This window comes from Phoca vitulina, unplaced genomic scaffold, assembly GCF_004348235.1.
Source record: "Phoca vitulina isolate PV1807 unplaced genomic scaffold, GSC_HSeal_1.0 scaffold49, whole genome shotgun sequence".
Taxonomy (NCBI): Eukaryota; Metazoa; Chordata; class Mammalia; order Carnivora; family Phocidae; genus Phoca; species Phoca vitulina.
In genome coordinates this window covers 9,145,917-9,172,063 of record NW_022589752.1, presented here as the reverse complement: position 1 = coordinate 9,172,063, position 26,147 = coordinate 9,145,917, and the positions used below count along the sequence as shown (strand labels likewise).

General features: G+C 38.4%; 1 protein-coding gene across 7 annotated transcripts in view; it reads right to left on the bottom strand.

Annotated features, from left to right (window-relative positions):
• BICD1 (BICD cargo adaptor 1) overlaps positions 1 to 26,147 on the bottom strand; it is a 213,259-nt gene that overhangs the window by 51,788 nt on the left and 135,324 nt on the right. For all 7 annotated transcript variants that reach the window (XR_004302720.1, XM_032432769.1, XM_032432770.1 and 4 more), the window contains exons 3-4: positions 12,162 to 12,314; positions 4,640 to 5,065 (exon numbers count right to left, since the gene is read on the bottom strand). Coding sequence is in view for 6 of the 7 variants with exons in the window: in XM_032432769.1 (XP_032288660.1) it covers positions 4,640 to 5,065; positions 12,162 to 12,314 (579 nt within the window). In the remaining variant the exon portion in view is untranslated. The remainder of the gene's footprint in view (positions 1 to 4,639; positions 5,066 to 12,161; positions 12,315 to 26,147) is intronic.

Here is a 26,147-nt window from a genome sequence, read left to right as displayed (position 1 = left end):
GTCTCTGTTAAGCACAGAGAATATTTAATTTGTCTGACTCTCTCTCTGTAGCAATACTAAGTTTTTGACTTTGAGCAAAAACATATCTGTGCCTTAGTTTCCCTTTCTGTAAAATGGGGATAACAATACTATCTACCTCATACAGTTGTTATAAGCACCAACCAATCAAGCAAATACATATAAATTGCTTTGAACTCTTATGGGACATAAAGCAAATTGACCACTTACCATCATTATAGGAAAAATTAAAATGGTCTTTAATAGAGTGGATCTAAATATAATATGAATCTTTATTTCTTTCACATCCATGAGGATACAATAAAACATCAGTTTCAGTTTCAGAAACATTGCTGTTTTGTCACATTAAATGTGAAATTATATAGCTGGTGTGATACTGAAAAAAAAATCCAAAGAGTTTTCTCCCTAGTTTGACTCTCTGCAATGTGAGGTTAAACAGAGGCTATTTATCAAAGGCAGAAGTTTTAGCATAAGCACAGGGACTCCTTTAAATAGATTAAGTAATTTAGTTTTCCCAGACAGGATCTACTTATTTTCATTCTAATAAAACTAATTAAGGTACTTGGCTGTCACTGGAAAATATCAATTACAGTTGCCCCTTGAACAATGCAGTACTGTTGACTGGAAGCCTTACCAATAACATAAATAGTTGATTAATACATATTTTATATGTTATGTGTATTATATATTTTTTTATAATAAAGTAAGCTAGAGAAAAAAGTTACTAAGAAAATCATAAGAGACATCTTTACAGTACTGTACTGTATTTATCAAAAAAAAAAAAAACTGCATGTAAGTGGACCCGTGCAGTTCAAACCCCTGTTGTTCAAGGGTCAGCTGTATAATCTATTGGAAATAACTGAGTCTTGAGGGCAATACAACGTTGGGAGGCACTCTTTAAATTGTAGTGGTCCCAGATTTTCATATTAATTATTACCATTTCCCAGCAGATGGCAGTATGATCTCTTTGACCTGGGTATGCTGGTTTCAAAAGGTTTCTTTGATTCTAAGGAAGAAAATTTTTCCACGGGAAGCCTGCTTCTCCCTCTCCCACTCCCCCTGCTTGTGTTCCCTCTCTTGCTGTGTCTCTCTCTGTCAAATAAATAAAATCTTAAAAAAAAATAAAATAAAATAAAATAAAAGCTGCACATTCCCTGGTACAGGGTGTTAGATCCCTCCCTGTGCCCCTCTATATCTCCACAAATTGTCAACATTAATGAAGCACAGGTGTTTGATTTGAAGGCACTTTGGACCCCGGCCAAAAGAAATCCTAAAAGACAAGGGAACTATGAAAATACAGGCTGTGATATCCAAAGTATGCTGATATTAGAAGCTGAGGTACACAAGACGATGAGCTTGTATGGCAACTGCCATGCCTAAGACAGCCATAATTTCAAAATCCCAAGTGGTTTTATTTTTTATTTATTTATTTTTTTTTTTTTAAAGATTTTATTTATTTATTCATGAGAGACAGAGAGAGAGAGAGAGAGAGAGGCAGAGGGAGAAGCAGGCTCCCAAGGAGCAGGGAGCCTGATGCGGGACTCGATCCCAGGACCCTGAGATCATGACCTGAGCCGAAGGCAGATGCTTAACCATCTGAGCCACCCAGGCGCCCCCAAGTGGTTTTAAATAAAAGTTTTCTCATAACTCACTGGGTGGTGATATTTAGACAGCTCTAGACTTCTCTAGCAGCAAAACTGCACCTGACTGATGAGAGAAATTTTCTGGTCCTCATTTTCTCCTCTTAGCATGAATAACCACATGTTACACTATAGAAATGTTAGTATTATTTGATCATGCACTGCTGCACCCAGTCCCATTAGGGATGTCACAAAATATATCGTACATGCTGCATATTATCTTTCTACATTCTGAACATTTAATTTCAAAACACACCTGTTCCAAGCATTTCAAATAGCCACACTTAAAGTGCATTTTATTGCTTGCTCCTTGGAATGTTCGGGAGAGTGGTACTGACACACAGAAATGCTGCAAGGTACATTAGTACTTGTGTATCAGAACTGTCATATTCTTTTCAACATTAACATGTTGAAACATTAACATCAAAGACAATGGCAATAACTTCTAGTCAATGTATCTTGGCATGTTTTTTATAATTTGCTTATTTATATAAATTAAACCCAGGGGATGCATAGCTAAGGAAAATCTATCAGATTATAAACAAATTATGCATGAAAAGATATATTCTGCTATACTTGTACTCAACGAAATATATTCTTAGAAAAAGTTGATATGCTTTTTTAAAAAATGTTGCTTACCAAAAGATGGTTACTTTGTCTAAAACAAAATTATACATTAATGTTGTCGGTTGTGAGGTTGGAAGCTGCAAGGCCCTTCTTGAGTTGAGCCTGGTTTCCATAATTAAACGTGGAGCTAATTTTGGAACATAAAGCCCTGCCTGTGCCCCTCCATAACTTGACAAACTGTCAACATGAATTAAGCACTGGTACAGTTTTCTACTGTATTGAGGGAAGGTTTACCGAGCCATGTTTTTCTCCTCCTTTTTGCTAAATGAACATCCCTTTTCAGACCTCACCTTCTGACATTTAACTATTCCCTTTCTGTATTCCTATCAATGACCACATCAGTCCCTTCTGAGATGACTCTCCTCGAGCCAACTGTCCAACAGTAAGTTAATATTAATAAAAGCTAAATAAATCGAGTGCTTAATAAATCAAAGGCACTATGGAGTTGAAATAGTAATAACAGTTCACAATCAATGAGCATTTACTGTGTGCCTGGCCCTGTTCTAAGCACTCTACACACATTAAGTCATAAACCAAGCCACTCTAACCAGGAAGGTATTCTGTAGCCCCATTTGATGGGAGAGTAAAGACCTCTAAAGGGTTCCCAACTAGCGGTTGACCCTTGGAGCATCTAAAATGTGTGAGGCACTTTGGGTTATCAGGTTGACTGAAGAGATGTAGCTAGCACTTAATGGGTTGGGTCCGGAGATGCTAGACCCCTTGTAGCTCACCAGTCTCAAGACAATGAGGAATCTTCCTACCCCAAATGCAAATAACACCCCAACCAAGAAGCACTCTCTTGCTGAGAACTTGTCTCCACCATTCTTCTTGTTAAATAACTCATCTCTTTTAAAATTTTGTATTATTTCAGATTATATTTAGGATTAAATGCGAAAACAGCTCTGAGCTTTCAGCCAATAGCTGACCTGGTTGAAATCTGTTGAGCTGTTTTATGCATAAAAGCCCCTCTTCCTATTATCTTCTGAACTGCCACCATAAGAAGAAGAAATAAAAAGTCTCGGCATATTAACTTTGTAACCTAAAGCCACCAACACGATAGTTTAAGAAAAATTTTACATTAATTCTATTTAATTTGGGGGCATGAATTCTTACAAATTACCTATCATGCAAAAATTTTAAATATGTTTGCTATCAATCTAGTTGTATTAGTGTAAACTGAACAAAAAGACATAGAGAAATATTACCTACACAGAACTGGACTTCGCCATCAGGTAAAAGTCTATATGAAATTCATTTTCTTCCAACAGCCATGCCCTCTTGATTTCTTGATTTATACAACGTGAAAATGAATTCTTTGCTAGTAGCCAAAAGCACAGGGCAGGTAAAGTGCATGATATGTTAACTCTTGATGTGCTATTAATCATAAACCTATTAAATTAACGTCATTGGTTCTCTAGTTTCTTATTTCGGCTAATTTCAATTTTTAGTCATCATTTCTGTAAAGGCAGAAAAATATAAGCCCCGTTTGCTATAGAAATAAATGCCTGCCAGAGCCTTGACAGCCTCTAATTATCAGCCAAATGCAAAGAACCTTGGGGGGATAACAGACTGAAGATTAAGCCTCAAACTTAATCACCTGACAAGCCTGTTGAACCAAATTCCTGGTTCAGCAGATCTGTGTGGAGACCAACAATTTGTAGTAGTAAGAAGGCGATGGTGATGGTGGTGATGCTGTTCCTCAGGCAAGATTCCCATCAGCACTGGATTAAGGTATGGCAGGGAGGTAAGACCTAAACTAGAAAAGCCACTTCACAGCGACATAAGCTTAAAGGCTGGGACTCTTCACAAGACATCTGAATTTGAAGATGCAAAATATTTAAGGCCTAGATCATGTTGGAATAAGAACTCCTTGGTTTCAGATTTATACCTGTTCTGTATTTTGAATCATATGATATCCTGGCTAATTAGTATACTGAAAGTCCTTCATCTCTTTTAAAGCTTAAGGCATTTCTGTTCACAGAAATTATTATTCTTGAAGCTATACATACCATTATTTGTGATGGAAAAGTTCATTTTTCTGTCATTTCACTTGTATGTATAGCTTCTGAATTTTGTTGTTAGAAACGGATGGAGAGGCTTTTCTCCCTTCCCACCTGACTGCAATCTACTTTGTGGCTCTAAGACAGATTTCTTAAAGTGACGCTTTAAATGAGAGATTGCAACGCCTCTTCTGTTGTGTCTTTCTAAGATACTGTACTTTCAAAGTTTCCAGTTGAAGAAGCAATATTTCAAAAAAATAAGCTAGAAGTAAAATGTGAGAACAAGAAATCCCAAAACAGGCTATAACTCAATCCACAAGAAATCCACTTCCACAGCCCTAAAGGAGATCTTACCTGCATAAGTTGCTGCTTCAACTTCTGTATTTCTGAAATGTTCAGCTCACTGAATAAGTCAGAAACAGGGTGTAGAGACTCTCCTTTCCTTAAAGTGGGAGTCCGATAGTCTCCATTCAGTTTCACAAGGGGCCCGTGGATATGCCCATTCATTTTGTCATCATTGTTGGGTTCACTCGCGTCCTCCGAGAACTTGAGTCCGTCGACAGAGATGCTGATATGGTTATCGTTGAGGGTAATGTATTGGGAGAGCTCCTTTCGCAGGATGTTCTTCTGCTCCCTCTCGTTTTTTAAGGTCTCAAGGGCTTCTTCCAGTTGGTGCTCCGCGATCTCTTTCAACCGGATGGCATCTTCCAGCTGGCTGTTGAGAAGCACAGTTTCCTCCTCAAATCGCTTAATCTCATGCTTTAAGCCTTCATATTCAACCTGAATTAGATAGGATAAAGAAGATTCATAAAACTAAAATTTGGGTCTTACAAAACTGCCATCAACCACTCTAGTAGACCTAGTTATTTAAAAAATTAAAATGTTAGTCTACCCATTATACTGGACACCTGAAACTAATATAATACTGTGTGTTAACTAAAAATAGGAAACTACACAGTGTAAAATGTGAGTCTACAAAATAAATCTAAAACAGCACATAGTATCTATATTCTTCAGGTAACATAGGATGGTTGCTTTGGAAATTATATATTATTTATAATAATTATTAGTTAGTATATATAATATATTATATAATTTATAAATACTTTAAGTTATTTATATATATAAATTCAATTCTTAGCAGAGACGGAAAAGGTGTCTGTTTTAGGATTTCTTTTTATGGGAACCAATGGCCAAAAGGGGGCACTGTTTGCCTAAAAAAAAAACAACAAGGTTTTTTTTTTTGTTTTGTTTTGTTTTGTTTTTTTAAGATTTTATATATTTATTTGAGAGAGAGAAAGAGAGAGAGACAGCAGGAGCAGGGGGAGGGGCAGAGGGAGAGGGAGAAGCAGGCTGCCCACTGAGCAGGGAGCCCAATGTGGGGCTTGATCCCAGGACCCTGGGATCATGACCTGAGCCGAAGGCAGGTGCTTAACGACTGAGCCACCCAGGCACCCCAGGAATTTTTTAAAAAATAAATTTATCAGAATATTTATAACTAGGAAAATATTTTATCATCACTATTACTTTGTTTTACTTAGTTATTAATGATAAGGAAATTTTTATATTCAGAGATAGATTAGCTAAAAGATCACAATAAGAATTTAATCTCAATAAAATATGTTTGAGAGTAAAATGAAGCAAAGAAAAACTTTATGTGTTTATGGATAGAATCTGGAATAGTGGTACTGATTATCTGATAATAGAAAAATACATATATATTGCTATCAATGCAATATTCCTTTGAATTGAGAACCAAATAGCCTGTGTAAACACCCCTTCATCATGAAAGCCCACAAGGGAAAGAGATCTCTACTCTAAACTGACAGGCCTTCCTTGAGGCCTTTTCCATGGCACTAATCACATGCCACTTTTTAATAACTATTCTATCTCCACAACTATACTGTTGTCTCCTCAGAAGGAGGAATTACTTGTTATGTACCTGAGGTGTCCCTCAGTGCTTCAATATTCCATCACACTGTTTCAACAGAATTCTGCTCTTCAACAAGCATTTGCTGTTGTGAATGAAAAAATAAACTGGAAAAGGTAATATAATAAAGTCATTATGATATTAGATACTAATGTAAACTATGTGTTTAGTTGTACATCTATTTTACTGTTTATATTAGTTTAAACTTGTATTTTAAGAAATATTTTTATTTTTTATTTTTTTAGATTTTATTTATTTGAGAGAGAGAGAGCGGGTACATGAGCAGAGGGGAGGGGCAGAAGCAGACTCCACTGAGCAGGGAGCCTGATGCAGGACTCGATCCCAGGACCCCACGATCATGACCTGAGCCAAAGGCAGACGCTCAACCGACTGAGCCTCCCAGGCACCTCAAGAAATATTTTTAAAAATGAAAGAATAGGGATCATAGATCATTACCATTTTCATCTGTTTCTATTCTACTCCCCACCCCATGCCCCCTTCTTCACATAATCTCACTGGAATGGCTTGTTTTGCAAAGGTTAGGATAACAGTTTTTGACATAGGTTTAGGTCAGATGTAGGTTTGGCTGATGTAACAGAGACCTAGACAAGAGCGATTGAGTCTAGATAGAAGTTTGGCTCTCTCTCATGTAACACTATGTAGATAGACAGTCAAGGGCCAGTAGGATTCTCTGCTCCATGAGGTCATTCTTCTTTCTTAATGCACTGACTCCTACTCTGGTCCATATGATCTAAGGCGGCTTGCCACCTTGATCATGTTTCAAGCAGTGGGTCAAAGTAAGAGGCACACCCTTTCTCTTTAAGGACATGTCTCAAAAGGTGCTCATATCACTTCTCATATCCCAGTGGCCAGTACTAGTCACATGACACTTACTTACAAGGCAGGTGAAGAATGTTTTCTTTATCCTGCATAGCCTTATGCTCAATTAAAAACTGAGTAATAGGGGCGCGTGAGTGGCTCAGTCACTTGAGTGCCTGACTCTTGGTTTTGGCTCAGGTCATGATCTCAATGTCCCGGGATCCGCACTCAGCAGATAGCCAGCTTGTGGATTCTCTCTCTCTCTCCCTCTGCCCCTCTCCCTGTTCTCTCTCTCTCTGTCTCAAATAAATAAAATAATCTTTATAAATACATACGTACATAGATACATACATACTGGGTAATACACTGGGAGAGGGGTACAATGGATACTGCTATACAAGATCACTGGAATTTCTATTTCCATGATAGAAAAGACCCAAATATAGAAATTGCTTGGGATAACAGAATCTGGGTCCTTGTGTCATGGTTTCTTCCAGGCCTGCTTATAAACTGTAAAGTCATCTTCCTCCTGACCTTCTCTTTTCCTTTCCCTGAACAACTCAGGATACCCACTTGCTAATCTTTCCTAGTATTTCAGCCAATCCTCTGACTGCTCCCAAATTACTTGATAGCTTACATTTGCAGACACTTCTTTAGTTTGCATTGTAGACCTTTTATTCTGTAATCCTTGTTAAACTGATAGTTTAGGCCAGGGATTGTCTAACATTACTATGTCTTCTGGATGAAATCTAGCCCACCACCTATTTTTGTAAATAAAATTTTATTAGAACACAGTCACACTATTTTGTCTCCAGCTACTTTCATGCTACAACAGCAGAGTACAGTAGTTGGAAGAGACACTGTTAGAGATACATTAGGCCTACAAAAGTTAACTTATTTACCATCTGACCTTAGTAGGAAAAGTTTAGATTCCTGGGCTAGACTAGAAGACATTAATTTAGTTTGCATTGTAGATTTCTTAAGTTTTGTAATTCGTATTTAATTGATGGTAGACTTTGTATAAAACCTGATCTGTTTCTCTCTGGGCAACTTCACTCACTCTACTCACAAATATTTAGGCTCCTAAAACTTACCCAGCTGTTTCATGTTTCTCTGCCTTGGCCAAGGCTGTCATCTGGAAAACTCTTATTCAACCTTTAAGACCCATGTCAAAAATCTGATCCTAACTCCGAAGTCTTTATTGACCCATTCAGGCAAACAGATCACTCCTTTCTGGTACCATCACTGTAAGGCTGAAGCAGATGGTTTGAGCCCCAACAAAGTGGAGGCACCAAGAAACAGGAATGAGAATGCACTTAAAAACTGATATCTGGGGGCGCCTGGGTGGCTCAGTCGGTTAAGCATCTGACTCTCGATCTCAGCTCAGGTCTTGATCTCAGGCTCATGAGTTCAAGTCTCGAATTGGGCTCCATGCTGGGCATGGAGCCTTCTTAAAAAAAAAAATTTGATGCCTGACATTTTTAAGATAGCATCAAACTAGTCACCATTATAAAAATTAGTACTTTGGTGCAATTCCTTCTAGCGACTTCATAGTTTAGTAACTTTTTTCTCTTTAACTACATGAGGGTTGGGGGTAAGTATAATCTTTTCAGAGTTTAGGAAGTCTCAAGATCTTAATCTAGCCTTCTATTGCCACATCTAACACATAGCTTTTAATATGCAATTACATGGATGGCTATGAGTCTATTAACTGCCTTCCCTCCTGGGACTATAAATTCTTTAAGACAGTGACCATGTCTTTTGTCCTTAAAAAAGTACATGGCCTCATAGAAGGATACTCCTGAAACACTGGTTAAATGAATCAAACTGAATTGAATATGTTCCCTAGGTCTCTTATGATATTATTTCCTGATATAGAAACATATCCCTGGAGGAAATGTTCTTCATAATATCAGTATGATTGAATTATTAATTTTAACAAGTGTTTTCAATGGTTAGATAACAACTATTGAGTGCTTTAGTTTAGTATGTGAGATATTAGGGACATAGGACTTATTATTTCTCCCCTACCTCCCACCAGTACATCTCTAGAAATTGAAGCTAACATAATTTCCTGCCCTGGTAGGTAACACTGGGACCAGGCAAATTTTCCTGTTAACCCTATGTTAACCAATACTGGGACTAGGCATAGAAAACTTGTGGGAAATACTCTCCTGGAAGATGAGACCCAATGAAAACAGCTTCCTTAAGACCCAAGTCAAGACCCTTACTTTGTTGTGCGCCCCAACTGACAGCCATTATGTCATAAACTCAACCTATCCCAACCAGTTTCCCACCATGCAAAACCCAATCCAGACCCTAAAATCCTATGAACATCCTTTCCCTAAACCTCCCATTTTGAGACATTACTAAGGCTCTGTTGAGGTGGGTCTCTTACTGGAGAGGTCTAATAAATAGCTTTGCTTCATCAGTGAGTTTTTCTGATGGGGAACTGACAGTCAACTCGACCTCTCTTTATGGTTGCTGCTTCTTCCTACACTTCTTTCAGAAAATTTGGTTTTCAAGAGTATCAAAGTATAAAATGTATTTGTAAGACTGGACCTAATTTTATTTTGTACATAGAACCAAGTCAGCACACAGAGGGACGTGCCTAAAGTTTTCAGAGTCAACTCTCTGATGTTCTTATATATTTCATATTTAGGATCACAAATAAAACCTGGTCTGATGAATTACAATAATCTTAAATTTTAGTTTCCTTTCTAAGCTGAAGAATGAGTATAAGCAAGAAAAAAAAAAACAATTTATTCATTCTTTCAACAGATATTTATTTAATGCCTTCTATGGGCCAGGCAGGCTCTGTTCTGGATGTTATATTACGGTTGAAGGGGATGGAAAATAAATAAACTAACATATAGAAACTATATAGGGAATAAGAAATGCTATTTAAACAACAGTCATTTAGAAAATAATCAGTAAATAGCTAAAAGAAAAATGGAACTTCAGAAAAAGAAGAATCGGGGCGCCTGGGTGGCTCAGTCGTTAAGCGTCTGCCTTCGGCTCAGGTCATGATCCCAGCGTCCTGAGATCGAGCCCCGCATCGGGCTCCCTGCTCCGCGGGAAGCCTGCTTCTCCCTCTCCCACTCCCCCTGCTTGTGTTCCTTCTCTCGCTGTGTCTCTCTCTGTCAAATAAATAAATAAAATCTTAAAAAAAAAAAAAAAGAAAAGAAAAAGAAGAATCTTCTACTTCAGAAAAAGAAGAATCTTCTAGTTCTTTGAACTAAGCATTTTATAATGTTAGTAGCTTGGCTACTCAGAGAACTGTCAACCCAGGTGGCAGGACTATATTTTGTGTGGGGAGCTTCAGTACAAAGCAACATTCCGAGCAGTTTTGAGATTGAATTCTAGCATTGTCATCTCTTTGCAAAAAAAGAACGGTGGCATTTGTACATAAAATGTTATACTTAACACTTCACTAATTAGAAACAGAGTATATGATGGATTCTAACTCCTGTCAATAAAGGCCAATAGTAGGAAAAAAACCCCAAAAAACAAAACCCAGCATTTTCTTCATTGGGGGAGACTTGTACCACTACAGTGCATCTACTTGTCAGGAAATAAGCCAGAATGGCCCTTTGTGCAGGAAATAATTTCAAGTTAATTAATTAGACACTTAATTGGGAAAATTACCATATTGCATCTAGAAAATAAAATTAAAGAGATGTATACATTTTCCCATTTGTTTGTTTTGGTTTTTTTCAAACTTCTGAGTTAAGCCTTTGATTTCCATATTTCAGTTACTGGTGGAAGGGCATGGGTAAACCATAAACAGTAATCAGTCAGGCTAATAGCATAAATTCCCACAGAAACGGCATCTGGGTTAATGAATACTCACAGGATACCTTGGCAGACTTTCAAAAATACCTAATACTGGCCTAAATTAACCTCCTGAGTAAATTAGTCTACCACATGCAGGGATGGGAGGCTATAGCCTCCTGCCTGTGCAGAGAGCAGAGAGGATTTGTAGGAATTGGGAATAATGACCACTTCAAATATGTGCACTTCGAGTACATTTGCTTCGAATCCTCTGCATTCTTCATCAGTAACCAAAAAAAAAAAAAAAGAAAGAAAGAAAAAAAAGAAAAAGAAAAATACCCTTCTTAAGAAGTTTCTGAGCATACTTAAAAAAGTCTTCTCAGTCTGATTTTCTTCACCGTGAGCTCACTGACCCCAGCCAAGCTGAGACCTGGGATGCCTACAACACTATCAACCCTCAGTACACACACGCACAGTGAGTCAGTGCTTAAAGGGGAGGACTGAGGTAAAAACAGAGGGGGTATCCTGATAACCCTTTTTAATGGTCTGAAACCACCCCCTGAGCTCCTGGGCAGACATCTTGTTCCCCCCAACACTCCAAAGCTGGAGGAAGTGGCAGTGATCAGAAATCAAATTTCAATTGTGTCAATACATGCATTTTTTTTTCTTCTGGGTTCTCTCTTTCCCTTCTTCACCCTTGTATCTATCAAAACCAAAAATAGTTTTTGATAGAGATAGGAGCTTTGGAAGGGAGTAGAAGTAACATACATCTGGGCAGGCCTCTAAGTTTACTTACTAAGTTACATTCTTTTGTTACTTACTGTAACAAACCACAATGCAAACCAATCAGGAAAATAAAGCAATTAAGCTATCTAAGCCTCACTACCAAAAAAAAAAAAAAAATATATATATATATATATATATATATTTAAGTGTAGACATGCAATGTTTTTGGTCACATTACAGCTGAAAAAAAAAAGATATTATCTTTCTTTTATAATTTAGTTCTTATTGATTTATATTTCATAATTCCTTTCCGTGTATGATTTAAAAGTAATTTACAGAAAGAAAGAGAGAGAGAGAGAGCAGGGATTGCTTTTAATGAGAAATTGTCAGGTTAAATTGATTATAATACATTCCACTTCCAGCCAGAACAAGTTAACACAGAGCTAAATGTCTTTTAAATGTCAGCTGAAATAGGAAGGTTGGGAAGTTTCAGCACATAAATATTGTAGGAAGATTAAGACAAATTTTGACAAGTTCCTTTCTGAAAAATAAAAAGAAGATTTAACCTTAGTGGTCAGAAGATGTGGCTCCAACTGGAGTGTAACTAAAAAATGTCTTGAACTTTACCTGGTTCTGCTTTAATGTGGACACGAGTTTCTGCAACGTGATATTTTCTTCTTCCAGCTCAGTGTAGTCCTGAAGGAGGCGGGCCTCTCGGAATTTGTATTCTCGGATTTCATCCTTCATCCGTATTCTCTGTAGCTCCACCATCTCATTGTTCTGAAACAACAGAATAAACAGTCAATATGAAACTTTCTTATTCTAGACTTAATAATGTGCAGATCTCTTGGTGGTTAAAGATAATCATAAAAACACCTCATAGAACAGAAGTCAGGACCACCTTCTTTTGAATAGCAATGTAGTGATATCTGTCAAAACTTTTTTTAAAGATTTTATTTATTTATTTATTTGACAGAGAGAGAGATTGACGGAGAGAGAACAAGCAGGGGGAGCAGCAGAGCGAGAGGGAGAAGCAGGCTCTCTGCTGAGCAGGGAGCCCGATGTGGGGCTCGATCCCAGGACCCTGAGATCACTATCTGAGCCAAAGGCAGATGCCTAATGACTGAGCCACCCAGGCGCCCCTGTCAAAACTTTTAAAAGCATATACACGAGATCCAGCAATTCTACATCAAAAAATCACTCTGAAGTATATTTTCATAGAGATAAACAAAAGAGAAAAATAAATCCATGTATATTTACACAAAGAATTGGAAACAGTCTAAATGTTTGCTATTGGGGAAACAATGAAATAAATAATCATGCATCCATTGAATTGAGCATTATAAAATTATTAAAAAGAATGAGAAAAAAATGAGGAGCTTTATATACTAAAAGAGAAATATAGCCACAACATATTGTGAAATATAAAAGAAAATTATAGATTAGTATGCATACAATACCAACTTTCCATACCCAGGAGGGGTGGGGGAGTGTCCACCCACAAGTTTCCCAATAAGCCACATGGTCTGAACTGCCTTTTTTCAGCCCTTGGTCACCACTTGCTTCGGCCTCAGTAGCTTTCCCTGTGCTCCCCGACCATGCTGGACTTGCCAGCTCGCTCCTGCCTTGAGGCTTTGCACTTCCCCTCCCAGAACTCCCTGCCTCCAGATCAGGGGTTCTTAACCTCATTAGCGCCATGACTCTCTTAGACAACATGCTGAAGGTGATGAAGCTCTTCTCAGGATAGTATTTTAAAGGGAAGTGAAAGGGTTCAGAGCATGCCACCCCAAAATATGCCACTTTGACATCCTAATTATTTTGAGCTGCAGGCCCTTGAGAAACAGGAGATGCAGGAAGGGCTCTCTGCCCTCCCCCTTTCTACCTAAAAGCAGGACACAAAATTGCCCCTGAGAAAGGTGCTCTCCCTATACCAGAAGAGAAGAACGTTCTTATCAGTAGACACTGGGAGTTGGCACCAAAATGCACTTGTACAAACAAACCTATTAAAATAACCCTGATCTTCCATTAGTTTCTCCATACATTTCCTAGTCACTGTCCCACAACTTACTGCCCCTAGCTTAATTTATCATATCTTGTCACATCCCCACAATTCATCGTTCTTTGTGTAAAAAAGGCATATAAGTTTTGGGGCCTAAGGGCTTCTTTGGGTCCTTATTTTCCTTCTAAAGACTCCTGCATACACATACAACAATTAAATAAATTTGTATGCCTTCTTCTTGTTTATCTGTCTTATGTCAGTTTAATTCTTTGGCCCAGCCAAAGAGAGGAGGGAAATTTTCCTCACTTGTAGCGTAAAAGGATTACAAAGGATACCGATTATATTAAAATTAGTTAATACAATATTTAAAAAAAATTATGATATGGTAATCAGGTAGTTTATCACAGTAATGGTCCCAAATTAATCATACTTCCCTGTGGAGTCTCCTCTCAAACTGACTCCGAGCTGGCCTCTGACTTGCTTTGACCCACAGAAGGCAGTAGAAGTGAGTGGGACTTTTGAGCCTTGGCCCCAAGAGGCCTGGCAGCTCTCGCTCTCTTGGAATGCTGCCACGGAATGAAGAAGCCAGGCCAGCCTGCTGCAGCCATGTGGCCCAGCCCACAGTCAGCCCCAGCTGCTGAGCATGGGAGTGAGACTTCTTGGGCTGTTTGGCTGGGTTGAGTGCCCGGGGGACAGCAGCTATGAGAGTGACCCCGGGCAAGTCCATAAGAACTCATCAGCTGAGTACAACCCATGTGACTGAGCCACAGAATCACGGGGTATTGTCTGTTCTACGTGTTCGGTGATTATACAACCGATAGTGTAATTATGTGCACTTCTTGATTAACACAATGTATTAATCAGATTTAGTGGCAGATCTCAGAAATACCATCATTGCAAAGCAGTGATGGTATTTCAAAATACCTGAGATGTGGTATGAAAATACTGATCACAAAGTCACAGGTGATGCTAATGCTGCTGAGGTATTCACATAGGATACATTCAAATGGAAGAAAATGTTAAATTTCAGTCAGTCTACTGAAAACAGAAATGGAATTATTTTTCCCATCCAAGCATCCCACCAAGTCTCCTGAATTCTATCCACAGACTCTTAGGACCCAGGTCAAAAAACTCTTCTGCTTCTACTTGTCATTTAGATCTCAATTCAAATGTCATCTCCTCAGAGTGGCCTTCCCTGAACAGCTAAGATGAGACAGCTCCCTGGCCTTCACCCTACATGCTTTACTTTATATATCAGCATTTAGCATACAGTAGATACTCAAAAAATCACTGTTGACAGAATAGCACTAACCTTTACTCAAAACCATTCACTTACCTTTTTTACATTTACTAAATTTCCTTTTTGATCTGAACATAATGAACTTCTTCTGTATTGCTAATCAATGTGTCCCTAATACCTGGCAAATTACAGGAATACAAATGCTTGGCACAAAATTTAAAGAAGATTATTGCTGGGATGATGGCTTTTTGTCTTGCATTGTTTTAGAGTGGGAAACAAAGGGAGAATAACATACTTTGAAATAAGACATACCTAGATCTGTGAAATAACTAGACTTGTTATACTTCTTCTTCACTAGTCCAGCAACTTGGAGGCAGAAATGTTACTTTATTCCCTGGTCCTTGGACAATACTTTGAACGTATGTATTCAATAGGTGTAGAATAAAAAATAGAGTTTGGCTACAAAGCCAAATTACAACATTTCGTTAAATTCTTTTATTTTGCAGAAACAGAATACCTTAATATAATATTTTTCTATTTCTTGAAAAACTTACCATTAACTGAGTGATATATATTTATTTAGTTTTCCATATTTACCTACACAAAGATATGAAGAAGCCTGACAAACTGGATGCCAGTCATTTATATAAAATTGTAAAGAAAAATATTGGATACAAGAGATTCTATAAAATGTGAATGTATACACTGTAAAAAATGTAATGGCCAGAAGCCTAGCTTGTACACACTGAGAAATAACCATAAAATCCTACATAGTAAGATAGTAAATGTCAAACAAATTTAAGGCCACAGCAAAGCTAATGAGGATCACTAACAAACAAACCATAAAATAGCTAATGAAGACTCCTGATGTTAATTAAGGAAAAGGGAGAGTGTGGCCGAGAGACTGGTTAAGTAGAAAGACTAGCTAACAATGAAACAGACATAAGGCCCAAAGGAAGAAAACTGGTCTTATGAATTTTGCTAGAAGTTCTTGTTTTTTGAACTGCCAAAGATTACATTCTATGGGCAATATTCTTTGCTTCCATAATAAATTTAAAAGATTATTCCTGTTGTTTTTTGTGCCACTCAACATACATTTATCTACTACAATTTTTTCTTCCTGGGATAAGATGGTGCTGAGCTCTACTAAAAACCCCCATAAAGAATAATGAGAGTGAGAAAAATAAAGCAGGAGAGAAAGGGGAGAAAAAGGTACAACCAGGGAATGCTTTAGCCTTTCACCTCCAGGGACCTGAGCTCCAACTCCTCCTCAGGAAGAGCAGATGAACCTGAAACGTTTGGGGTAGACTATCCCCCTGATTTGCATTGCACCTGAGCATAGCAGCATTCTTAGCTTTAACTGATATTAAAAGGATTTCTTTATGTGGAAATAATAAATTCTATTTTTCACAAGAAAATAGAAACATCTGTTTCTATTTTTCATAACAAAAGTAATGTATAAAGAATAATGCCTCCCAGCTATATAGCTTAGTCTTTTAAAAAATTATATTCATTGTCACATTAGGTCTTAATAATAGCTTATGTGACATGGGCGACAAACCTCCAGTTTACTCATCTGTAAAATGGGGATCCTAATACTTAACATTATGTGGTCATTGTGAGGATTTAATGCTGTAACATGGGGATAGGAGCAGAGATTCCAGACACACAGATAATTTACCATAACACAACAGAACAAGTGCTGTTAGAGGTTCATACCACAAGGCTGAGCAATCAATTACTCCTGGGTGAGTCAGCAAAAGCTTTATGAAGGAAGTTACATTTGAGCAGAACCTTGAAGGACAAGTAGAGTTAACAAAATCAATAAGGAGAACAGACTTTCCAGTCAGAAGTAAACTTCTGAAACAAAAGCTGAGTCATATTTGTGTTGAGGGCAGTGTTAAAATACCCAATAGTCAAATTGGGCATTTCCTTGGGGGATCAGTAAAGATAGAGCACTAACAGAGAGCCAGAGAGAGAAATTCACAAAAATCTAGAAAATAGCCAATTATTTGCAGCTTATGTCTAAGTTCCACATTATTTCATACAATAAAATGTTAAATTACAGACTAATGTTGTTAATCTATAGGGTAGGAAAAGAAGCAAAATGTTTGCAGTGCTTAGAACCTTTAAAGTTCTTAACTGGGCTGAGGTTTAGAAAATAGTGCAGTTTGGTGTGGTTGGAGCAAAGTAACTTGAGACGATTTTGCAGGAAATTCTATGTCAAACAAAATAATTTGGAGAACCATCAAAGTCTCTCAAGCAAAGCAGCCATGTGATCAGACCTATGTTTTGGCAAGTGACCCTGCTGAGAGCAGGGACGGGTGGGCTGTAAGAAGAAAGAGCCACAGAAAATGGGCTGAGCAGCCGCTCCAAGGGCTCAAAGTGAGGGATGACGGGAAATGTGGAGGGACATTGCAGTTAGAATGGTTGACATAAGAAATGAAGAAAAAAAACAAGAGTAAGGATAAAGGTACCTACATCGAGCTGTAAGAATAAAAGACAACTACAACAAAGTGAATGTGAGAGTTAGTGATGTGGCTTATAAACAATTATAAGTAGCATTAATTTGGATAGTCAAAGCAGGAACTTCTGATCTGTGAGTAGAGTAAAGGAGGACAGCTGCACTGGTCCAAGGGGAGGATGCTGGAGAGGGGAATGGAGCAGGTATTTCTCACTTCTCTCCCACAGAGTTGCCACTGCCAGGCAGTTTGCTTATTTTATTTTCCTTCACTTGGCCAAAAATGAACACTTCTCTTGTTGGTGAGAGGAGTGGACCATTGTTCTCTTTGCCTCTCCCCAGCCAAAGATTCTCTGCCCTGGGGCCAAGAATGCCTGGCCTGGGGTAGTTTAGGGGTGGAGGACAGAGAGGGAAAGGGGTGACAGTCTAACCCAAGAGAGCCCGCTGACACTGCTGTCTACACTGCCCTGACCCTCCATGCCCTAGGACAGGCACACACTTCATCTGACGATTCCACGAGCACAAGGCTTTGAGTTTCTCTTTTGCAAGGAAAGAAGGACGAGGCTCCTGGATGACGCATCCGTGGGACAGGCCCTGACCTCCCACTTCCTCAACCTCAACTCAGGTGATCTGCTCTTCTATCCCACATCAGCCACTCACTCTGTGATGTTGTCACCAATAACCACACCTCCTATTCTTCCAAATCATCTCCAGTTCTCCCAACCCAGCCACTCTTCCACCTTTGACTTCCAACTTGCTCATTACCTAGGACCTTGGGTCTTCAGTTCCCTCCTCACCCAGCTTCAATCCCACTGTTGTCATGCACTCTCTTACCAACACATTTAACTCCCTTGCGTCCCTCTCTCTCAATCATAAAGCCTAACTCTGTCTTGCATGCCCAAAGCTAAACATGCCCAAAGCTAAACTCCAACACTTACTAACCTTGGCCAAGTTTATTTACTTCTCCATATCTGCTTCTTGTCCTGTAGGGGGAACTACCTCTGGGGGTTGCTTTGTGGATTAGAATGGTGTCTGGTAGGAGGGATCAATTAAAAAACCAAAAAAGTCCTGAATCTCTCAAATTCAACAGGCCTTAAGCACTAGTGGCCATACTCTGTGTTCACAATGTAGTAAGTTTCCTGCTTCTCTCTTTTCCTATTTTCAGTTTCTCCTTCCCTCCCAAGAATCTTGCCTCACATTTCCTTGGTGGTGGTAGTATGGGGAGAGGGGAGGGAGGCAAGGAGGTGTGGCTCCTATCCCCATTCTCATCTTCATTAATTTCTTGCAATCTCCTCTATATAGTTTAAAGATAATAAATCCTGCCTTAAAACAAACAAACCTTGACCTTTGTATCTGTATTTCTATTTCTACATCCATGATCGTCCTTTCTCAGATCACATTTGTCTTCAGTCCATTCTGATGAACACTGAACCTGCTCTTATCAAAGTCATCAATGACTTGCATGTTGCCACTGAACTCAGCACACCCTTGTTTTCCTCTTACTCAACTTCGTCAACAGCATTTACCACTCCCTCCTTTTTGAAACACTTTCTCCTGTTGGCTTTCCAGACATCTAACTAACCTCACTGGTTGCTTTATTGCAGTCCCTTCTGACTTTCTCCCCATCCTTCTCGGCTCAACCTCTAAATGACATAGACCCCACTAAAAAGAGAATTACAGGTCAATATCCCTGATGAACATGGATAAAAAATTTTCAATAAGATGCTAGCAAATCGAATCCAACAGTAAATTAAAAGAATCATTCACCATGATCAAGTACGATTTATTCCTTGGCTGCAAGGATGGTTCAATATTAGCAAATCAATCAATATGATACACCACATGGGGGCGCCTGGGTGGCTCAGTTGGTTAAGTGCCTTCGGCAGGGGTCATGATCTCAGGGTCCTGGGATAGAGCCCCGCATCAGGCTCTCCACTCAGTGGGGAATCTTCTTCTCCTTTCACTCTCCCTCTGTTCTATCTCTCAAATAAATAATAAAATAAAATCTTTAAAAAAAAGAACACTCCTTAAAAAGAAAAACAAAAACAAAACATGATACACCACATTAATAAGAGAGAGGATAAGAACCATATGATCCCCTCAATAGAGGCAGAAAAAGCATTTGACAAAGTACAGCATCCATTCTTGATAAAAACCCTGAACAAAGTAAGGATAGAGGGAACATACCTCAACATCATAAAGGCCATATGCAAAAAAAACCTCCCCCAAACCCACAGCTAATATCATCCTCAATGGGGAAAAACTGAGAGCTTCCCTCTACAGTCAGGAACACGACAGGGATGTCCACTCTCACCATTGTTACTTAACATATGCTGGAAGTCCTAACTTCAGCAATCAGACAACAAAAAGAAATAAAAGGCATCCAACCAGCAAAGAAGAACTCAAACTCTCACTATCTGCAGATGACATGATACTGTATGTAGAAACCCCAAAAGATTCCACCGAAAAATTGCTTGAACTGATAAACAATGTAAGGTCACAGGATACAAAATCAATGTACAGAAATCTGTTGCATTTCTATATACCAATAATGAAGCAGCAGAAAGAGAAATCAAGGAATCAATCCCATTTACAATTGAACCAAAACCGATAAGATACCTAGGAATAAACCTAACCAAAGAGGTAAAAGATCTGTACTCTGAAAACTGTAGAACACTTACAAAAGAAATTGAAGAGGACACATAGAAATGGTAAAACATTTCATGCTCATGGATTAGAAGAACAAATATTGTTAAAATGTTTATACTACCCAAAGCAATCTACATATTTAATGCAATTCCTATCAAAATACCACCAGCATTGTTCACAGAGTTAGAACAAACAATCCTAAAATTTGTATGGAACCACAAAAGACCCTGAATAGTCAAAGAAATCCTGAAAAAGAAAAGCAAAGATGGAGGCATCACAATTCCAGACTTCAAGTTATATTACAAAGCTATAGTCATCAAGACAGTATGGGACTGGTACAAAAAGACACATAGATCAATAATACAGAATAGAAAACCCAGAAATGGACCCACAATCCAACAGTATTGTATGTCGTTTCCTGGGTTTTTCATTCTAGCCATTCTGACATTCTGTATCTTTGACATTTATCAACTAATCTTTGACAAAGCAGGAAAGAATATCCAATGGAAAAGGCAGTCTCTTCAACAAATGGTGTTGGGAAAATTGTACAGCAACATGCAGAAAAATGAAACTGGACCACTTTCTTACACCAGACACACACAAAAATTCAAATTGGATGAAAGACCTAAATGTGAGACCTGAAACCATCAAAATCCTAGAGGAGAAAACAGGCAGCAACCTCTTCAACCTAGGGCGTAGCAACTTTTTACTAGACACATTGCCAGAGGCCAGGGAAACAAAAGCAAAAATGAACTATTGTGACCTCATCAAGATAAAAAACTTCTGCACAGCGAAGGAAACAATCAACAAAACTAAAAGGCAACCTTCAGAATGGGAGAAGATATTTGCAAATGACATATCTGATAAAAGGTTAGTATCCAAAATCTGTAAAGAACTTATCAAACTCAACTCCCAAAAAACAATCCAGTTAAGAGATGGGCAGAAGACATGAATAGACATTTTTCCAAAGAAGTCAATCAGATAGTTAAGAGACACATGAAAAGATGCTCAACATCACTCATCCCATTAGGGAAATACAAATCAAAAATACAACCAGACACTACCTCACACCTGTCAGAATGGCTAGAATGAAAAACCCAGGAAACGACAGATGTTGGCAAACATGCAGAGAAAGGGGAACCCTCTTACTCTGTTGATGGGAATGAAAACTGGTGCAGCCACTCTAGAAAACAGTATAGAGGTTCCTCAGAAAGTTAAAAATAGAACTAGCCTATGACCCAGCAATTGTACTACTAGGCATTTACCTTAAGGACATGAAAACACTGATTTGAAGGGATACATGCACCCTGAAGTTTATAGCACATTATCAACAATAGCCAAATAATGGAAAGAGCCCAATGTCCATCGACTGATGAATGGATAAAGAAGATGAGGTGTATATATACATAGAATATCACTCATCCATGAAAAAGAATGAAATCTTGCCATTTGCAATGACGTGGATGGAACTAGAGTTATTATGCTAAGTGAAATAAGTCAGAGAAAGACAAATACCATATAATGTCACTCATATGTGGAATTAAAAAAATGAAACAGATGAACATAGGGGAAAACAAAGAGAAAGGCAAACCATAAAACAAACTCTTAACTATAGATAACAAACTGAGGGTTGCTGGAGGGAAGGTGGACAGGGGATGGGTTTAATGGGTAATGGGCATTAAGGAGGGCATTTGTTATGATGAGCACTGGGTGTTGTATATAAGTGATGAATCACTAAATTCTACTCCTGAAACCAATATGGAATTTAAATAAAAACTTCAAACTTAAAAATAAGAGAAGAGTAATAAAGCTATAACAAAACCAAGACTCTAATTCTCACTTTGAGGTGTACATAAATCTTGCTCTGAAGAAAGTGGTACCATGATGAGTTAACGATGCTAGACTGAATTTGAAGCAACAAAGTCATCTTTCCCATAGGATATCTGCCTCCATTAGAAAGAAGCCAAGGACCAACCCATTTCACAAGCAGTTCACATTTTAATGCCTCATCTCAAATATTTATCAAAAGCAAAATCTTGACAGCAAAGTAAAATCTGTCCTTTTGTTGTAAACATTTGAAATAAATGGCACAAAATAAATAATATATGACTGATTATCTTATATCTTGATTTGTAGTTTTTTCCTTCTTGTGTTTGTATAAAAAGTACATTAAAAGAATTCAGACATTACTCTATTTTTTTAAGATTTTGTTTATTTATTTGAGATAGAGAGAGAGCAAGAGCAGGTGGCAGAGGGAGAAGCAGGCTCTCTGAGCAGGGAGCCTGATGCGGGGCTCGATCCCAGGACTCCAGGATCAAGACCTGAGCTGAAAGCAGACCCTTACCCGATTGAGCCACCCAGGCGTCCCACAGACATTATTCTAATTTAAAAAATAGATGTAAAACATTTGCATTGTATCTTAGTTGAGTGGAACATGCGTTTTACAGGAAAGCTTTTTGTGTAAGATTTTTTTGGGTATCAATTTTTTTTTAAAGATATTATTTATTTGAGAGAGAGCATGAGAAGGAGGGGCAGAAGGAGAGAGAATCTGAAGCAGACTCAGCGCTGAGCATGGAGCCCTATGTGGGGCTCGATCTCATGACCCTGAGATCAGACCTGGGTGGAAACCAAGAGTTGGCCGCTTAACCAACCGCACCACCCAGGCACCCTGGTATCAAGTTTATTAAGATGCAATTCACATACTTACAATCCACCCATTTAAAATGTAAAATTCAGCGGTTCTTAATATAGTCACAGCGTTGAGACCATCACCACAATCAATTTTAGAACATTTTTATTACTTCAGAAGTAAATTCCATACCTTTTAGCTACCCCCCTCACACCCCACCCCATCTTTTCCAGACCTAGGCAACTACTAGCCTCTATTGGACATTTCATATAAATGCAATCATACAATATGTGGTCTTTTAAGACTGTGTGGAAGATTTTAAACAGTTGGTTACTGCTAATAAAATATCTTTGTTTTTCGAAGTCTCCAGACAGCTTTACTACAGCACAAAACATATTTCACTCTCTATCAGCAAGGTACTACATTGTGCTGGCATCTATCCAGCGTACATCAGATCTAGTAATTGCAATATTACATTTCACAAGAAAGCATGATTGTTTAAATTTCCTTCAATAGCTGCAAGTTATTTTTTATCAATAAAATGTGGCTTTGTGACCTGGGTATTGTAACCTGAATATACTGATCTGTTTTGGAATGAGCTTTTTACACACATATTGGAATCTTTTGTCTTTTCTATAACCAACTTTGAAATCAGGAAACCATGATCATTTCCCAAAGTAGTCTAGTTACCTCTTGCTTAGTTGTTTGATTTTTCTTTTAATTTCTCTTTCTTAAATTTAAAGATATAAATCACCATAATGAATGATGGTATGACAGTTTTCTGATCGTATCTCCTTATAACTATAAATATACATGCTGCCCCGATTACACAGTTACTGTGATAATTTATTAAATGGAAAGGGGAAATTTAGGTAAGACACTAACTAGATTTGAATCTACATTGTACAATAAACATGAAGGCTGGGTTCACAAATATTCCAGAAATAGTTCAGTCTTTAGCAATTACCCCTTCACCTCAGCTTCTCATACTTTCCTGTGATCTTACTGTAAAGAATGATCTAATTAACCAAAGAGATAAATAGCATCAACAGGATCAAAGTCATTGATTATGATAAGCAATTTTAGTCCCATTACCAAGGGAACACACTATATATAGATTTTTTATTGAAAAGAGATATTGTGAAAGGGAACAAAGTGAACAAAAAAGGGGGTAATGGTGTGCATTAAAGTGATTTTCAAATTATTTTTATCTATCTTTTAAAGATTTATTTATTTATTTGAGAGAGAGAGCGTGCATGTGTGCATGCGGGGGCGGGGGGGTGGGGGGGAGTGGCAGAGGAAGAGAGAGAATCCTAGCAGAGTCCCCGCTGAGCTCGGAGTCTGACACAGGTCTTGATTCCACGACCCTGAGATCATGATCTGAGCTGAAATTAAGAGTCAGACACTTAACCGACTGAGCCGCCCAGGCACCCCTGAGAGAGAGGCATCTATTTTACACAGAGGTGGGTGGTAGAGTAAAAATAGGATTAAGCTACATGAACAGCAAGATATAAAAGGCTCTTCTATAAACTTGTGTCTTGGCTACCCTGGAAACAGGTATCTTGTGTGTATTTTAGTGGTTCATAACCTGAACACAAATCACATCCAGTGAGATTAAGAAAGGGCCCTGAAGCTATGTCTGGAAGGCTCAGACCTCTCTGTCTGCCTGTTTTCCTTATCCTGCTGTACCACACCCTTTAGTTTATCAAAGATGAGAGGGGGCAGAATAAACCACTCCAGAATGTGCCACTTTGACATGTGGATTATTTGGAGCTGAAGACAACCAGGAGCCCAGCAGACTCAGGAAGATTTTTTTTTTTTTTTTTTACCTCCCCCTGAACTGCCTTAAAGAATTTAGATAGGGGGCCTATACCAGGAAGAGAGATATTACCAGAGAGAACTTTTTATATCAGAAAGAACTATCTGCATGACATGGCAAATATTTGTTTACCAAACAATGGCTGTTCCCATCTTCCTGTGAATTATCTTCCACCCTTTAAAGTCTCAGACCCCTACCCCCTTCTCCTTAGCTCAGAATAGCATATAAGCCTCAATTACCTGACTGCTGGGGAGTCTCCTATTTTTTATGCGGCACCCTTACGTGCAAAATTTGTCTCCTGGTAATCAGTGTTTTGTCAATGCAGTCATTAGACCAGCCAAAGAACCCAGAAGTGAAGAAGGGAAAGGTTTCTGTCCCTACAAAGCCTTATATGAATATACACTGTGGAGTCATGTGAGTCCTTTCAATCACCTGATCCTGTGTAAATTGCTGCAACTTTAGTAAAAGCAAATAGAAACAGAGACTGAGACTAGGAAAGTAGAGTGCAATCATGATGAATTCCAGCAACCAGCCAGGAAGACAACACGCAGAGGCTGAGAAGGCAACAGCCTCCCTCCCTCGCATCCTGCATACTCAGGTGGGACATAGCTGCTCAGTTACTGGAAGGCAGACAATACAAATCAGCCCTGAATTGAAACAGAGGTGTCCAGGATATGAACTGCAGCAGAAAATTTTTGCCTTCCTAAGAAAATATACTGAGGCATTTTCTTCACATTCTCTGTAACAGTAAGAAACATTTGGAATAGAACATTTTTCCCATAAATTATATCTTTGCAGATAGATTTCAGAGTGAAATACTAGCAGAAATTCAGTTATATTTGAGGGGCGCCTGGGTGGCTCAGTCGTTAAGCATCTGCCTTCAGCTCAGGTCATGATCTCAGGGTCCTGGGATCGAGCCCCACATCGGGCTCCCTGCTCAGTGGGAAGCCTGCTTCTCCCTCTCCCACTCCCCTTGCTTGTGTTCCCTCTCTCGCTGTGCCTCTCTCTGTCAAATAAATAAATAAAATCTTTAAAAAAAAAAAAAAAAAGAAATTCAGTTATATTTGAAAGATATACACACATATGTATGTATACATAAATACACTCAGCAACATTTTTTCCTTCTTGGCAGGTGAAGGTAAATAGATTCTAAATCTTGTGGTTTTCTCTTTCTCTTATATGAAAATAACTGCTTTATTGTCATTACTTATTTTACAATCACTCAAAGTGAATTTTCAATCATTTACACTGTCATTGAAGTGGGAAACTTTGATTATTTTAATGTTGTAATAAAAGTTGTTTTAACTACACACATATGACTTATTAGACATAGGAAAGCAATTTCTCAGGCATAAAAAAAGACAGCAAGAGAACATATGATTCAACCATATATAACTAACATGTAATAGTAGTATTTGGTAATTAAATAGGGTATAAGTGGTGAAGTAAAAAGAACTTGGAATGTATATTTTACTACAATAATGAGTAAACTGAGGCCCAGAGAGATTAAGGAAATTGAGGCAGATCAACAGAGGTAGGAAACGATAGCTCTAGGTTTTGACCCAGGTCCCCCAGATCCCTAAGTCTGAGCTCCTTTCCTTTTTTTTTTTTTTTTAAGATTTTTATTTATTTATTTGAGAGAGAGCACAAGCAGGCAGAGGGGCAGAGGGAGAGGGAGAAGCAGGCTCCCCACCAAGCAGGGAGCCTGACGCAAGGCTCGATCCCAGGACCCCGGGATCATGACCTGAGCTGAAGGCAGACACTTAACTGACTGAACCACCCAGGCGCCCCTGAGCTCCTTTCATTAAGACACCCT